The 16,366-nt window shown below is 53.8% G+C and overlaps 2 protein-coding genes across 3 annotated transcripts; one reads left to right on the top strand and one right to left on the bottom strand.

Annotated features, from left to right (window-relative positions):
* Nucleotides 1–387: 387 nt before the first annotated feature.
* On the bottom strand, nucleotides 388–5,953 carry FBXO6 (F-box protein 6). 2 transcript variants are annotated; one of them, XM_019494022.2, is made up of 5 exons: nucleotides 5,620–5,953; nucleotides 5,420–5,525; nucleotides 4,865–4,960; nucleotides 4,253–4,388; nucleotides 388–1,757 (listed from the first exon to the last, which is right to left on the bottom strand). In XM_019494022.2, the coding sequence occupies exons 1-5, from the start codon at nucleotides 5,885–5,887 to the stop codon at nucleotides 1,611–1,613; spliced, it is 753 nt and encodes a 250-aa protein (XP_019349567.1). In that variant the 5' UTR covers nucleotides 5,888–5,953; the 3' UTR covers nucleotides 388–1,610. The 2 variants fall into 2 exon arrangements, with proteins under 2 accessions (XP_019349567.1, XP_006259377.2); XM_006259315.4 differs by having other exon boundaries at nucleotides 5,399–5,525; nucleotides 5,620–5,950.
* A 19-nt stretch (nucleotides 5,954–5,972) lies between these two features.
* Nucleotides 5,973–14,481, top strand: LOC102573853 (F-box only protein 2). Its single transcript, XM_059716666.1, has 6 exons — nucleotides 5,973–8,273; nucleotides 10,090–10,347; nucleotides 11,800–11,926; nucleotides 12,009–12,104; nucleotides 12,481–12,616; nucleotides 12,865–14,481. Exons 2-6 carry the CDS (start codon nucleotides 10,098–10,100, stop codon nucleotides 12,997–12,999), a joined length of 744 nt encoding a protein of 247 aa, XP_059572649.1. The 5' UTR covers nucleotides 5,973–8,273; nucleotides 10,090–10,097; the 3' UTR covers nucleotides 13,000–14,481.
* The last annotated feature ends 1,885 nt before the right edge of the window (nucleotides 14,482–16,366 follow it).

Genomic DNA, 16,366 nt, shown 5'->3' with positions numbered 1-16,366 from the left:
AGCACAGCAGCTTTGGAGATGGGACTGTCCTCATCCCTTAGACCTCCCTTGTTCCCAGCAGACGGGTTGGTTGCTCCCAGCCTCTTCTCTCCTTGTAAGGAAGATTTCTATCCAGAGCAATGTTAATAGAGGACAACTCTGCTAATCTAGCCTGAGCCTCAGCTCCCCCTCCTGATATGCTGCTGGCTGTGCAGGGCCATGTGACTCAGAGCTGGCATCTCTTCAAGAAGAGCTTGCTAAGATTGGTGCCAGCTTAGCTCTGCTCAGCACTCCCTTTGGGTCAGGACCAACATGTTTAGATCCCTGCCTGCATGGCCTCCCCTGCTGTTTTCCACAGCAGCAGAGCAGGACCCTGCTTTAATGGAAAAAGAGGAACAGAGGCACATATTCAGAAAAGGTTTTATTGGTCAGAATCCATCTGTCCATGCACAATGTACATGTTCCTCTGTATAACCCCAGTGCATGACATACCAAAGTGCTTTGGGTACATAGGGCTGAGAGCTCCCTCAAGCCAGCTCACAGCAGCACCCACCTGGGCCCTTAGAGGATAAGGCAAGCAGCATCTGCAAAGAGGGAGTCTCCTCTCCAATCCTAAGCCCCTCTCTGGGTGTAAGAGTAAGTACACCTTTCCCCATCAACCCACTACTGCACTGCAGGCCAGGTGGACAAAGAAGAGGCCTCAAGTTTGGGGGAAATGCCCCTGGGGACCAAATGGGTCAATTGTGCTCCATCTGCCATTGGGCTCTAGTTTCTGAGAGTCAGTGAGATGTGGTACTTGGGAGACAGAGGGTCCAGGGGTCTTGTTACAGTATAGCAAGGAGGCCTGGAGGCCTGGCTGAAACTCAGCTAGAGCACTTCCACCTTGTCTTTATGTTCCTGGAAAGACCCTGTGACCAAAGAGGACTGGGAGCTCAAGGTGGAGGGGGCATAGAAGCAGAGTTTAGTCGGATGCTAAACTCTTGCTCACATCAAAAATTCAAGTTTCTGAAACAGTTCGAAGAAGAGATTCCAAGCCCATTCCCCCATCCAATGAAGAGCAAACCCCTCTCCAGAGCAAAGCTCTCCATGAAGCAAGACTCAGGCCCAAGGCTAAATAAGAAAGGCTTTTTTTTTTTTTTTTTGAGACACGAGATATATTTTATAGACTCTTGCAGACATGGTCCTCTTCTTTCCCCTCCCCCTGCTCAGGTCTCTGTTAAACCCAAATGCTGCAGGTGGTTCCAATTCTCTTACAAAGTGACTCAGCCACAGCTGATAACCCTTGCTTTAAGCAGAGGCAGGTGCCCTCAGCTGACAGCAGCCTTGGGCTCCCTGGCATGGGAAATCTTTGAATTGCACTGGATAAAGTCAAGAGAGCAAAGCAAACATACAAAGGGTTGTTTCAGAGGGCAAGGCCTGCAGGAGCTCAGTCTGAGAAGCAAGTGATCCTGGCTCCAGCTAGGGTATGAAAATACGGAGACCAGAAAAATGAGATGACCAGAGAGGCTGACTTCAGGTGTGAGACTGGCCTGGAGATACCCTCAAGGATTGCACAGGTGACCAAGCATGCTGTGATGCCCTCTGAGGATAGCCCTGAGGTGGACAGGAGTTGTCATCTCCCTGCTCTCCTCTCATGCCGATGTCTCTGGCCCAATGGTGATGCTGCTGTTGGTCACGCGGATCCCATACCAGCCAGCCCAGAACTGGGTGTCCTGCCCGCCATGTTTAAACAAGATGTAGCGAACTCCCGGCTTGTAGTTGCGGAAGGTGTGAGACATCTGAAGGTGAGCAAGGAGAAGCAGTGGGGTTATCCCAACACAGTGGTTCCTGTATCAGGTACACTAAGAGCCTTGGCCTGGGGAGGAGTGTGCTTCCAAATGCTCCCTTATCTGGAGGTGGGAGACACATTTGGAAGTCCTAGCAGGGCTTTAAGAGAAGGTTTTGTTAGAAATGTAAGCCCTGGCAGCCGAGAGTTGTGTAGAGTCGGATACCAGAGACCAGGGCTGTCCCGGGGGGGGGAGCACAACCGCCCTGGGCCCTGCACTTTGTGGAGCCCCCACGGACAGTGCCGTATAGGCCCCACTGCAGCCCTGCTGCCACCTTCTGCAGGTGGCTGTCACCCCCACCCCCTGGGCCCGCACAGGCTGATATGCCCTGTGTCCTGCACTCTCCTAGGGATGGCTCTGCCAGAGACTATTAGTCCTCTTCCTGTTCGGCAAAGCAGGTAAGTGGAGGCTGAAGGGTCTGGATGAACCCAGGCCTCCAGCTTTCACCATTGTCACTGCTAGTGAAGAATTTGTTTGGGGGAGGAGGCGGCAGCATTTTCAAAGCAGTTGGGGGCTGCAGACATGCCCTCCCATTAAAACACTGTCCCAGGGATTTAGACAGCCTTTCCATTTAAACCTCAGGCCTCACCTGCACTGCAAGGCTTTCTTGGCGAAGCTCACCTTGTGTTAGTCACAGCTCTGCATGCATCTGCAATCAGCCTGGAGCCCTGCCACAGCCTGCAACTCCTGCCAGCCACACACAGCTGATTCCCAGAACAGCAACATAAGCCTCCCAGCAGCACAACAGGTGTGTGGATGCTGCACTACCTGCACTGGTGTGAAGAGTCCTCTAGCACAGTGTGATGTGGGCTGCCAGCCTTCCCGTCAGAGCAGCAACCAATTAGCACTGATCTCCCTGCGGGCTGCTAAGCCTCAAATGACTAGCAGGCCCCTCCTATTTACTGGAAATCCCCAGCTTGACCACTCCTACCGCAGGGCCTGCAGCTTGTTTTAGAAAAACATGTTTCTTCCCCTTGCTAGTAAAACTTGATCCAATCTCTCGGGTGATTTGGGTATGTGCATCTGGGAAGAAGGGGCGGGGCAGGGGGAAATCAAGCTACTCCCACCACATACACCCTGCAAACTTGTTCAGGCCTTTCTGTAATAGCCATGGTCAGGGACCCGGGTTTCTGACCAGTCACACTCCGAGCCAGCAGACTACTGCCTTTTATAGACTTTTGGTGGTGCATACAGAGAAGGCCCTTTGCATTATAACCAGAGAGCTTGGTTTTTCTCCGCTTCAAGAAAAAATCCCCAATTTTCAGTTAAAAAAAAAAAGTAACCCAACTCCACATTTTTCTGTGATTTAAATGAAACACCACTGATATATATATGAGAGAGAGAGATGATATATATCTAGCGGTATTTCATTTTAATCATGGAAAAATGTGGAGTTGGGGTTATTTTTTTAACTGAAATTTGGGGATTTTTTAAAATCGGAGACAGCCAGGATCCCCAATTATAACACTATTATCATCATCGCCACCACTACTACTACTCTTTCTCCTCTTCTAAAACTAAACGCATGCAATAGTTTATTTTTTACATACAAAATTTCTGGATTTCTAAACTCTACACTTTGAAACCCAAACAAAACAGTGGTGCTACAGCATGAAAAGTGACTGAACTGGTCTTATTTTCCATACTGAATAAAGGGGGAATCAACTAGAAGAGGAACTGAGCAGAACAGGAAGACTTAAAATAAAAAAAACCCTCCAGAAACATGTTCAGGTTTTAGCCATTTGAGGTCAGGGATAGGTGAGCACATATATTTTAAAGAAATGCTTCGTCTGACCACAGTGTTGTGTATGCTAAGACTTAGCCCAGAGTTTGGTAAAACATGACCACCCACCTGCATAGGTGAAAGCCTCTCCTGTAGGCATGGGAAGCTGCCAAATTAGGGGTAATCCTCCTACAAACAAGGCCAGAGGTTCCTTACTTCTGGCATCCATGTTACAAAAAAAGTGGCACTGGTGAAAGTTAAGCTGGAAGGATGAGAGAGGCTATGTGGGTTTTCTCATCCCAGTTTAAAAGCAGCTCAACTCAGCTAGAGGAAGAGCAGGATTAAGATGAACTGGAATAGCATCCACACAGCTTCTGGCATCATTGCAATAGCACTGGTTTAGATACAACTCTCTTGCTGGAGAGATGGAACCTCACGCTAAACTTGAGCCAGGTTTAGGATGTTGCTGTGCTGATGTTTCAAAAGAAAAGAAAAAAGTTTGCAGAAAGTTTAAAGGTCCCAGTCAGACATTTTTTCCTGCCCAGTTTTATTTTGGGGTCTCTTTCAGACAAGCAGGCTTGAGCTAGAGGAAGCCAATGTGGGACTGTGTGCTAAGGGAAAAAGGAACTGCAGTTACCCAGTCACCAGTCAGATCCAAGCTGCACGTTAAAACCAAAACAGAGCTAAAGCTACCACCCCTACAGCTACTGCCCACATCTCTCACCTCCTTCCACTCCGCATCACTCCACTGGTCTATGATCACCGGCTCAGGACGGAACTCGTCGAGGACAAGGTAGTCTGCAGAGAGCAGCTGCACTTTGAGCTGGTACCGGCACCCGCAATCAAACCTGGCAGCGTACCTAGGGAGCCAGCGAGAAATCAGGCTCTGCAATAGCACCCGCTGGGCAGCATATGGCTAGAGACAGACCACTGCTGCTATCACCATGGCAGACTGATAGTCTTTACAGGGGCTTGCTAATGGCCTTTGGGGGAGAAAGCCAGCAAGCACTGACTGCCTATAATGGTACCTCCAGCTCTCCAGTAACACCAAGGTGCTGTCGCTTTACTTAGCCCCTTTTGTTGGAGGATCTCAGCGAGAAGGGCATCATCCCCTCAGGCACGGTGGGGTAGGCAATCTGGAGTTCAACCATTGTCTTCCAAGCGCTAGGGCATGGCGCTTTCCAGATACAGCAACAAATCTCAAGTCTGACTCAGGCTTTTGTTAAACCCCACAGCTTTAGGAGGTTGAGGGTCACCATTCGCAGCATGCCAGAGTCCCAACTGGCATCCACACCTACCCCACGCAAAGACTCTGGCTTTTGATGCCTGTACTTACCAGTCTGAGACGACAATGTCAGGCCGGTGCTTATCCATCAACTCTTCCCAGTATCCTTCTTTCTTCAAGTCAATGATTTGGGACTTCAGGCAGAGGCTGGGATACAAAGTAAGGGAGCGTTCAGCATCAGCATATGCCACTCTTTCCCTGCTTGGAGCAGGGCACCCTACTGGTGCCCTATTGACCTGCAATTATGGTGCTGGAAGGAGGTGGGAACACATATACACTCTGAATCTGATTGAGACAGGCTGGAGGGGAAGTTTACATCTAGATTATAATCTATCAGATGATTATGAGACAAGAAAGCCCAAAACTGGAGGGAGTTTCCTGTCTCCAGGAGTGGGCTTTCCCCAGTTTCTTGCCATTTGATACCCTTGAGTAGGTGCCTCAGCAGCATTATCCTTCCCATCTTTATCTCCATAGAAGAACCAACCCCAATGCCAAACTCCTGATATTTATAGCCCCAGCCACTGCTGTTTTCCCCGAAGGGCCCCGCGAACCCTCTTCCTCCACCGCCGAGCCCCCAGCTCTCACTCGTAGGACGTGACGAAGTACTTGCGCACAGCAGGGCTGGGAAAGCTGTTCCCGTGAGTGCCCGGCAGCTCCTCCACCTTCCACTTGTCCCCGCCGTTGGAGTCCAGCTTCCAGTGCTTGAACTTCTCTAGGGGAGGAGCAGAAAGCAGAGTGAGGCCAGGGCCAGGGGCCGCCACGACAAGCCGGGGAGAGGGCTCCAGGGCGCCGAGGCCCGCACGCACCTTGGGCGCGCGGGTTGCGGAGCAGGTTGCGGCGGCGGCGGCAGAGGAAGTACCAGACCCGCCAGTCGGGCGGCGGGCGGGCGGCGACGGCCGGCACCAGCCCCTCGCGCTCGCACTTGCGCTTCCACAGCGAGGGCCGGTCCACCACGGCCCGCCACTGCGCGCACACCAGCCGGCAGCTGCGCACCAGGTCCCGTGCCGGCACCCGCGCCAGCACCTCCAGCAGCGCGTCCTCCGGCAGCGCGCCCAGCCCCGCCCGGCCCGCCATGGCTGCGCCGCGCCCGCTCCGCAGCCCCGCGCCGGGCCCGGGCTCGGCGGCAGACCGGCAGCCGAGCTGTCGGGAGTCCCCGCCCCGGCCCGCCCGCGGAACAGAGCCGAGAACACCTCCCCTAGCGGCGCAGAGGAATGGCAGCGAGCTGCACACGGGGGCTGTCGTAGAGGAAGCCCTGTCGGTCCCTCTGCCGGGGCGCTCCTCTGTTTTTCTCTTGAAGAGGACATAGGTTTGAAAGGATAGAGGAGCACAAAACCAGACTGTCCCCTGTGATGGCCACCCTAATGTTAGCACTGGTTTGGGTTTGGAGTAGTCGTGTTCAGGCCAACCAGCCGTGTCCCCCCTTCTAGTGCATCTCGGCCTCTCGCGCGCTAACAGCGAGCCTAGGGACTATCTCAAGTCCTGCACTACAGAGTCTGGGGTGGGGGATGTTTGTATTTGGAGGCATTTAATCCCAACACCTCCAGGACAGGATGCCTGCCAACGAATTGGGGGGTATCTGGAGTCCCAGGGTGATATCCTTGGGATGGAGGATGCTTGCCAGCTGTAGCACCATACTGGCTTTTAGGACAATTGAGTTCTGCTTGCTCAATTGTTATGGTTTTTGAGTTCTGCTCAATCAATATGATTTGGGACTGATTTGGCTAATTTGACCTGGGACATTATTAAAATGTCCCCCACGCAAACTGAGCTGCGCACCAAGGACATCGAAACAGTTTTGTGTGTGAATGTGCCAATGGGGGTTAAGAGCTCTAGGAGCTGCCCTGAAATGACTGTGTAATGAGGCCTTCAAAGGGAAGTCATTTTGCAAACCCAGTACCCTCCTTGTCAGTGCTACCAAAATTAATCACACCAGCACTTTGGTAGAGTGGCCCAAATTCACGCATAGTGCAGTGGGGTGGCTGCATGAGCCCTGTGCCTGCAGTGGGGTGGCTGCATGAGCCCTGCACCTTTTGCTTCTCCGCTGCACTTTCCTATTACATCCAAAATGAGACTGCAGGTTGGCAGGCCCTGTGTGCTTGCTCCACCCAGCAAACACCTGACCCCACCCTATGCAAATAATAAGTAATTAAAATGACATTGCTTAGCCTTACCCTGGAAATAGCCTAGGCTCCTATTACACAGTCATGCAGCCAGTAATTTGACACATGTGGGGAGTCTGGGCCCTGTTGAAGATCAGCCTGGAGGTATTTCAAGTTGGGATTTCCACACCCCAGCCCCCCATCCTGCCTCCCAAAGAGCAGACGCACCACAAGTCAGAGGTCGCTGAAAAGTGGATGCCTGCGCACAACTGAGGAAGGAAGTGAGAAAGCAGGAGGAGGAATGAAGAGGAGCCCAGATGGAGGTGGGGGCTGGACTGTAATTATGCAGATACTTCAAGGGGAGGAGGAAGGCCTTGCAACTGCAGTGCGAGGGGACAAGAAGCTGGGTGCGAGGAGGAGGTGTCAGTAGCTCTGAGATATTCCACTTGCTCATGCAATTCGTTGTAAATAAAAACCGGTGTCTAGGGGAAGGACTCTGCTTCCTGGGAGCAGAGGTTTCCAGGTATGGAGATGGCATCAGCCTACATGCCCCAAATAGCTGTGTGCTCTTCCGTCCAGGCAGAGCACACACCAACTGCAGATGCTTCCTCAGCCTGATGAAGGGTATTTGTAACCAAAAGCTCGCAAAGAAGAATTTTTCCAACTATTTGATTTGCTCTAATAAAAGATATCAGATTTATCCAAAGAACCTTGTCTGCCAAATAAGCTGGGCACCTCTGATCCCCAAACCTGAGACCCCACCTCATCTATAAGTAGGATATGTATACCATCCTCAGCTCTGTGGTCCCTGTACTTCACACCCACTGACCCATAAGCAATGTGGGAGGGTGGGCACTTTGGACACTGCAGCAATCCAGGACTCCCCTTACATTGGCTTCTGCCTGGCACAGGCCAGGGGTTGGAGTCCTGGGCCAAACCAATCCCTTTCCCATGCCATGAGGTGCATAAGGGAGTGCTGCATGATGGCAAAAGGCAAGAAAATTGCACCAAGCACTATTCAGACCTGGTGACATTATTCTTCTTCTACCAACTGGGGAAACTGAGGCAATGAGATTTGCCCACATTCACACAGTGACCCAATGGTGGAGATAAAGGTAGGGATCGGTATGCCCTGGTACCCGATCCCATGCTTACGCCATCCCAGGCAAGCCTCCAGGCAGGTCAGCATGAAAACACAAGCCAATAAATGATGCAGTTGCGAGTGGCAAAGGCTACTGCTCTGCCCCTTTAAGAGGGGAGCCCATCCTGCCTCTCCTGGCTCTGACGAGGAAGAGTCAGCAACACTTGCTTGCGACAGATCAGTCCAGAGCGGCGCAGCAACCTCAGAAGCAGTGGCTCAGGTAGGAGCATCTCAGCTCCATCCCTTTTGTGCTGATGGGGTGGGAGAAGGGCAGCTGCAGGCATCACTGCAGTGGGATGCAGCCCTCTTGGAGAGCACGCACCAGATCTGCAGCAAAGTCCTCTCCCCAGAGCCTGCTCAGCCTGCTCCAGGGCTGCGCGGGGGCAGAATCCCCCAGATCCATGCTCCTCTGCAAGGCAGCAGGTGCATCTCTACAGAAAGGGGTAATAGAATAGAGTAGGGCAGGGCTGGGCAGCCCCAAGGGGAAAGGAGCTGGGAGGGAGCTCTCAAGTCGTTCATTTTATGAGAGAGGAAGGTGAAGTAAGGGGGTGCGGGGTGAAAGCAAAGTTGCAGCCCCCATCCTTACAAGGTGTGGGGGAGAGTCAGGCAAAGAGGATGAAAGGTTAGATCTGATTGGCATGCAGTGAGTTTGTCCGTCAGGTGCCCTGAAGTACCTGTGGGTATCAGAGCGGGGGCTGGAGCCAGCGCAGCCTGATTCTGCCTGGCTTTGCCCCTCACAGTTTTTCTGCATGCTGAAGTTTGAGCTAGTAACTGTTTGCTAGCAGCAGCCGGTGCAGCAGATTTGGTGCCTACTGCACATGAGCTCAGGGGCTGGAGCTGGGGAGTTCAAGCTCCTGGCAGCCATGCCCCCTGCATCCCTCTCTGCCTTGACACAGCACCGTACCTGCTGGGGCCTGGCTGAATGACTACTGCTGGTTGCTCCAGGGGTCATTTAGGGGATATTTTGGCCCCTGGGTTCCACTCCTTGCTGGCTGCACCACGAGATGAGCTGAGTAGCTCTTTGCTATTGATAGGCTCTGTGACTTGCTCCTGGCCAGTCTGGAAAGGTCTATGCAGGCAGCATCTCCCTGCAGTCCCAGCATCTGCCAGGTGCAGGGATCTGGCTGGACAGAAGCACAGTCATGGTGCATCCCGTGGGGGTGGCACGTGGCTCTCAATCTGCATACTCATCCCTGGTTCCTTCTGCAGTTGCTGGGCCTGGAGGGGCATGTGCAGGGACAGGGAAGGCCTCCAGGGCAGTGCGCCAGAGCAAAGGGATGCTTTGCATCCTGTTGCCAGGGTGACAAAGCTTCAAGAGGCAGAGAGAGTCCCAGAGGCCTTGACCGGGAGATCTGCAAGCACAGAGAATGCCCTGCCAGCTAAGCAGGCCCTGTCCTACAATAGGACATGCTCTGACGTGCAGGGCTTGCAAATCCAGGACTAGCCAGCCTCCATCTGCCTTGCTGTGTAGGGACTGATAGGAATGCCCATCACCAGGGTTTCTGGGCATCGTTCCAGGACATACAAGTGGTCATCTCAAGGCACCCTGAACTTCTGCTGCCTGCAGCTTTTCACCAGAGAGGGACTCCATGAGCAAGCTCCTGTGTCCAGTATCTTTTTCAGTGCCAGATTCCCACAGAAGCGCATTTCAGGAAGGAATGATGTTTGGAGACGCGGGCTGGTGACACATGAGGTCCAAATTCCCTCACCCACAAGCTCCTCTCGAGGCCCACTGCCTTTCACAGTTCAGCTGACACATCCAGGCTGCTGGAGCTCAGGGAGTGCCGTCTGCCCTCAAGGAAGGACAATCCACTCTCATGCTTCAGGGTACAAAATGGTTGGCAATCAGGAGGCCTTGAGGTTAGGAATTGACTCGTTCCCCCTGGAACATTGCTGTCAGTAAGAAGGTGCTGTGTGTGCTAGGTGCCAGGCTCGGGGCTTTCTTCCTCCAAGGTACCTTCCCAAAGCTGGGAGACAAGGTCCAAGGGCCAATGCAGGGCTCTGATTCAGCAGATCCTTCCCCATCATTCTCCCAGGTGGCAGGATGGACTCCCTTCCAGAGGCAGTGCTCATTCGGATCTTGGCCTTCATCCCTGCTGTGGACCTGGTGCTGGTGTGCCGCCTGGTTTGCTGCCAGTGGAAGAACCTTGTGGATGGAGCAGCTCTCTGGATCCTGAAATGCCAGCAAGAGGGCTTTGCCGAAGAGGAGCCCGCAGAGGAGGCAGATAACTGGCAGATGTTCTACTTCCTCAACAAGAGGAAGAGGAACTTAATCAAGAACCCATGTGGGGAAGGTGAGTGCCTCCACCTTGCAACCCCCCAGTCCTGGTGAGGGGCTGAGGAGAGTGCTGGGGACTGAGCACCATCTGCCCCTGGCTCTCTGAGGAGTCTGTGGGATAGGCCAGTACCTGTTCCTATTAGCCCCATAGCCTCTTATCTTGGGCTTCCCACAGGTGGAGCTGGGGTGAGGTGCTGAGTCCTTGTGAGCTCACCCTCTGCATGGGGCTTTGCTGGGATGTGCAGGAAGGAAATACGCTGGGTGAGAGGAGGAACCAAAACCCACCATTGTGCTTGGGGTTAGTGCTCCATACAGCCCAACGGCAGGAATCCTGAAGGGGATGCTTTGCATTTCCAAAGCAGAGTACAAGTATTAACTCAGTCTCACAAGTAGCCCTGGTACAAGCCTCCTCCTAGAACAGGAGGCAGGATGAAGGTGGGTACAGGACTGGGCAGCAGGAGACCTGCTGCCCACTCCGAGGCAAGTAATTTGCAGTCACAGGGCTTCCTTGGGTACTCTGCAGAGGGGCTGGCCAAGCCCACCCCTTCCCCAGCAAAGCAGAGGCCTTTTCATGCAGAACCCAGGCAGCTCATTGTGTTTGCAAACTCTCCAGTAAAGGCCATTCCCAAGGCCAGGAAGGGAGCTGGTGGCAGAGCTGGGGTTGGCACTCAGGAACCCCTGGCTTCCAATTCTGGGCAGCGTATGAGAGCTGCAGGCACCACTTGGCTGCAGTCTTCCAGGCAAATTCTGGAAACACCCACAGCCAAGGGAAGGCAGGCTGGAGTTCCCCACCCCTGTGGACAAAGCCAAAAGCTGATTGCAAACAAGGAATACGAGCACCAAAGTTTACTGAGACAATCCTTCCCTCTTTCACGAGCACCTGGGTTTGTTACAACTGACGTGTTTTGAAAGTCTGATGTATTTGCCCCCATTCGTCCTGACGTCTTGCTCCAAGACAGAACAAGATGAGTCACTTCTCCCCCCACGTCCAGCACCAGCACAGCAGGGATGTTTTGACACATGGTAACAAGGAGCACTCATTGGAAATGTCTCTAAAAGAAAGAGCAGGGAACCGTTTCCCTTGGGGGACTTGTCACAGCTCAATTCCAACCCATGCAGGATTTGGGGTCCACAAGCATCTCTCAGAGGTCAGGTTAACACACAGTATTGCAGTGTATTTCCCATCAGACCTTGGTCAAATAAGCGCAATCTGTCCTGAATGCCAAGCAGGGCTCTGCAGTGAAGGGAGGTTGAGGAGATGGATGCTGAGAATGAAAGGCTGGGTTACAAGATCCTTACACTGCAAAGGTCCCCCAGAAGTTAGCACTTTTTAGTGTCAGTGGGTTGTCATTCTGGTCCTGAATTGAACTCTCATCATGAGATGGGCTGAAGAAACCCCTGTGCAGGAATGTTGGTGCTCCTGGAGCCCATGTGAGATATAACCCAAGATCTTTCTCTTGTTATGCAGAGGATCTGGAGCACTGGGGGGATGTGGCAAATGGAGGTGATGGCTGGAAGGTGGAGGAGCTCCCTGGGGACTTCGGGGAAAGCTTTCCCAGCGATGGAGTCCACAAGTACTTCGTCACATCTTATGAGTAAGGCTGTCTTTTATGTCCCCCCTCTCCCACTTGAAGGGGAGCCAGGGCTTTGCTACCTATTAACCCCTTTGTGTTCCAGGTGGTGCCGCAAGTCTCAGGTCATTGACCTCCGGGCTGAGGGGTATTGGGAGGAGCTGATGGACACCACCCAGCCTAAAATTGTGGTGAAGGACTGGTGAGTGGAGAGGAGGGCTGGGAGGATGGAGATGGGGATGAGAGGCAGGGGCTATGCCTCCTTGTCCCATCTTCCCATCACTGCCCACATTGATAAAGGTCTGGCACTGGGAACCAAGCTAAGGACTGATTTTTTTTTTTTTTTTGGAAGTGCTGAGCTCCCAAAGCTCCCATTGCAGGCAGAGTAGTAAGAATGCCAGTGCCTGAGAGAGCATGGATGTTCCCTTGTTGCTAGCAGTCTTCAGTGACTGGGCAGCAGACCACTGGGGCTTTGTTTTCTGGCCCCAGTTGGCTCTCACCTGAGTTTGTGGCTACATGATATCCAGCACAGGCTCAGCCATTCCCCTCTGAGACACTGGGGCTGGGTCCGTCTTCAGGTATGCAGGTCGCCGCGATGCTGGCTGCCTCTATGAGTTCTCTGCAAAGCTGCTGTCGGAGCATGAGGATGTCCTGGCAGAGTACAAGAGTGAGACCATTGCTATTCCAGAGGACAACGATGGCAGCTGGAATGAGGTGAGGCCCGACGACCAGCTGGGGAGGCAGGGCCAGGCATGCGGGGGACAGCAGATCAGCCCAGGGGGCACGGGGGAATGCGGAGCTTTCCCAGCTGCATCCTCTTGCTTTCCTCAGCCCTTGTACCAAGGCTATAAGGTGGGGTTACCATGCAGCTCAGCAGCCTGCTAACCCATTAAGCCTCTCTCTGAGTGGGGATTCAAGGTGGGCAACTTACTAGAAGCCATTTTGTTTCTCTTCCCTCTAAGGCCTCTCACACCTTCTCTGACTACGGCCCAGGGGTCCGCTTCATTTGCTTCGAACACGGTGGTCAGGACACTCTTTTCTGGAAAGGCTGGTATGGGGTCCGCGTGACTAACAGCAGCGTGATGGTGGAGCCATAGCCTGGCCATGGGCCCTTGGATCAGGCTAGGTCCTGCTCACCGGAACTGACTTTCAAGCCCTCCGTGGCCTTCATATGGTTTCTGCATGGTGCTGCTTCCAGAATCAAGGCTGGCAGTCTGGGCCACGAGCATATAACCTGCTGTGTGTGTGTGTGTGTGTGTGTGTGTGTGTGTGGGCCACGAGCATATAACCTGCTGTGTGTGTGTGTGTGTGTGTGTGTGTGTGTGTGTGTGTGTGTGTGTGTGTGTGGGCCACGAGCATATAACCTGCTGTGTGTGTGTGTGTGTGTGTGTGTGGGCCACGAGCATATAACCTGCTCTGTGTGTGTGTGTGTGTGTGTGTGTGTGTGGGCCACGAGCATATAACCTGCTGTGTGTGTGTGTGTGTGTGTGTGTGTGTGAGAAAGAGAGGAAGTCCTGTAAGCTACTGCCTGCTGAGGCTTTGGGACACATGTTGCTTCCAACACTAACCCCTCCTCCCCTGCCCTCCTCCGCCCTCAGCAGATGCTCCCACCTCCAAGTCCAACCCAGTCACCTTTGGGGGGGATGCGGCCCTCAATTTTTTGGAAGCTTTAAAGAGTGAGAGAGAGGCCTGTAAGATCCAGACCCAGGAAACTGTCAGTTCTTATCCCTGCTTTGCCACTGACTCCTTCTGTGACCTGGGTCAAGTCTTTTAACCTCTCCCCTCCCATTTATTAAATAGGGATACAAGTTACCTGCTTTCCTTCAGCCTGGCAAGGGAAGTCTGCCTAATGTGTAGCTTAGAGGGTGGACAGCCATGCTCTAGATAAAAGGCTTCCAGACAGCACCGTTGGCTCTGTGCTGCAGAAACAGGGGACCCCTCGAAGCCACCTCTGCCCCAAGGCTCCTCAGACTCCCCAGACCCTAGACACTCTACTATGAGCTCTACTTGCTCCAAGGCTCTTCCTGTGCACCTGGAAATGGCACATCCCCCTCCACACCAAATGCTTTTTTGCCAGATCACGCTTAGGTGCATCTCCTCACCTAATACCTTGCCGAATTGCTGAGGGCTCCAGGCCACAGCACTGGCCTTAGTCGAGCACAGCTTCTGTTGAGACGGTCTTCTGGAAGAGGGCTCCCTCCCCTGAGTAGGCTGGCTGAGTGTTGAGGGAGCAGGTGTGTGTGTGAGTGAGTGAGAGAGTGGGAGCAGTTGTGTGCACGTGTGTGTGAGTGCATATGTGTGTGTCTGTGTGTGCATGTGCACATACATGTACACGTCCTCTTTGCTGGGCCTGCCAGGGCAGTGTACGCAGTTTAACCCCTTAGCACCAGGGCACACCATTATCCAGTACAACATGCTCACTTTTTCCTTTGCAAAAAGCGAGAATTTCTGAGCCACCCCAGCCCTGCGCCTTGCCAGGCTCTCTGCAACTGGCTATGCCTGGAAATGTGGCCCCACATGCATCCTCAGCCACTGAGAACACCCCTGTGGGTGAAGGCAATAAACAAGGCTCTTGTGAACATTGCTTCGTCTGGAGGGTTTGTCTGCACCTCAGGGCTGAGCATGCTCCCCACCACCACCCTGGGGGATAGGTGGGGGCCTATGCTAGCAGCCCCCAGACAAAAAGACCTATGCTAGCAGTCCCCACCCATTCTTGCCTGGTGCTGGATGGCCTCCAGGAATGGCACATGCCCACTTCCCCACTTGCCCCCTTGCCTGACAGAAGCTGGCAGATCTACAGCCTCTCTGCGGACAGGAAGTGCATCCTCCATCATGGGTCCAGAGAGCTCAGGTCCACAGGCTGGGAAGGCACAGGAGTCTTTTCCCAGGGAGCATCACCTCCCCCAAGCTTCGGCTCGGACAACCAAGACGTATAGCTTGTCTGGAGACCCCAGCTTGGCCTATGAGGCAGGGTCCCCTCTGCCTCACAGCCCTCTCCCCTGCCTGGCTACAAGATCCTAGAGCTGAACTGAGTCTCTGACTTCACAGCTCTTTGCTCTTACCCCTTAGGAGGCTGAGGCCAGGTGTGAGCTCCCTGCCTGCTGGCAATGGGTCTATACCCCAGTGTGCTCACCCCACTGCTGCCCGCACTGTCCTTGGGGGGCAGTATTCATCCAGTGCCTCACTGCAGTGGGGCAAGGGGTCACTAACATGCAGCTCAGCACCCACTGCCTGCCCCTTTGTCAGAGGGGGTCTGAGTTATCCCTAGAGAGCACAGGGCATCAGGCAGCCCCATGCCCCAATGCCGCTGGACAGCCGGCCCCTGGCTGGCCCAAAGCCATGCAGTCAGGACATCACCCTGGGATTATGCTCCCTCTAACTACAGGCTGGAAGTGGGAGCAAGTCTTTGCCTGAGATGCTCAGCAGAACTGAGTGAGCTCTGCTGAGCATACACCGCTGTAAGGCTAGCTCCAAAGGGGACGGCCACGTGGGCTGGCACCAGCTCCCTTAGTGTACGCAGGCCTGACGTTTACCTCGGCAGGCACTGGGTGTCCCCAGTGCTCCACTGCTGAAGGGGCTTGCCTACAGAGGCAACTTAAGCATGCTCCCTGCGGGACCCTGGGCACTGTGGGCATCAGCAAATCCAGCGGGAGCCCTGGGCAAGGGAGGTGTGGCTCTGGGGAGAGACAGGTTGGCTCTGAAATGATTCCCCCCTGCCTACGCTGATCCCAGTGGGAATTTTTTCCCCCACTGTTGAATATGCTTAACTCCCCAGGAGGGGCTTGTGGGCCTTCTCTGTCACACTGGCTGTAGGAACCAGGGGACACAGGGTGGGCAGTACCCTGCTTTATCCCTTAGGTCTCCCTTTCCCAGCTTCATTATGCACAACTCAGCTCAAATCAAGGGCTGCACTTGTGGCTCTTGTCTGCTTGGGGGGAGCCCAGGCAAAGTCGTGGGGTAATAAGGATACAGTGGAAAGGGCAATGCAGCCCCACTCCTGTAGCTGAGGCTGGCACCTTGTGCCCACCAGATGGCTCTGTGGTACCACGGCAGCTGCATTATTGCTGTGGATGTCCTTAGCACAGGTCTCAGCAGAGAAGGGATGCCACCTACCCATCCTGCTGCAGCCAATTGCCCAATGCCATTGCTAAAAGCCCCTTTCCAATGGATGCCTTCCACCCAGCCCTGCAGCACACCTGGGCCTAATCCACCACAGTGTAACAAGCCAGGCTGCCAAGCTGGGGGTTACCGCAGCTCCTTGCTGCCAGGCGTGTGCCTGACTCCCGTAGGCACCTGAGACAGCCTGGCCTCATGTCTGTTCTAAATGCTACATGCCTGCCACCTCTTGTGCTGCAGCCTGAAACCATGGACTCATAGAAAATAAGGGTTGGAAGAGACCTCAGGAGGTCATTGAGTGAGTCCAACCCCTTGCTCAAAGCAGAACCATCCCCAACTAGATCATGC

The sequence above is a fragment of the Alligator mississippiensis genome, chromosome 13, assembly GCF_030867095.1.
Source record: "Alligator mississippiensis isolate rAllMis1 chromosome 13, rAllMis1, whole genome shotgun sequence".
Classification (NCBI taxonomy): Eukaryota; Metazoa; Chordata; order Crocodylia; family Alligatoridae; genus Alligator; species Alligator mississippiensis.
The sequence above is the reverse complement of the archived record's forward strand: the minus strand, read 5'-3'. Positions and strand labels throughout refer to the sequence as shown.

What these genes read in the sequence shown, in the direction of transcription:
- LOC102573853 (XM_059716666.1), top strand. Translation starts at nt 10,098, where the DNA reads ATGGACTCCCTTCCAGAGGCAGTGCTCATTCGGATCTTGGCCTTCATC. An exon ending in TACTTCGTCACATCTTATGA is followed by an intron (nt 11,927 to 12,008) that starts GTAAGGCTGTCT and finishes TTTGTGTTCCAG; the next exon opens with GTGGTGCCGCAAGTCTCAGG. An exon ending in ACGATGGCAGCTGGAATGAG is followed by an intron (nt 12,617 to 12,864) that starts GTGAGGCCCGAC and finishes CTTCCCTCTAAG; the next exon opens with GCCTCTCACACCTTCTCTGA.
- FBXO6 (XM_006259315.4), bottom strand. Translation starts at nt 5,887, where the DNA reads ATGGCGGGCCGGGCGGGGCTGGGCGCGCTGCCGGAGGACGCGCTGCTG. An exon ending in TACTTCGTCACGTCCTACGA is followed by an intron (nt 4,961 to 5,398) that starts GTGAGAGCTGGG and finishes TTTGTATCCCAG; the next exon opens with CCTCTGCCTGAAGTCCCAAA. An exon ending in GACATTGTCGTCTCAGACTG is followed by an intron (nt 4,389 to 4,864) that starts GTAAGTACAGGC and finishes CTGGCTCCCTAG; the next exon opens with GTACGCTGCCAGGTTTGATT.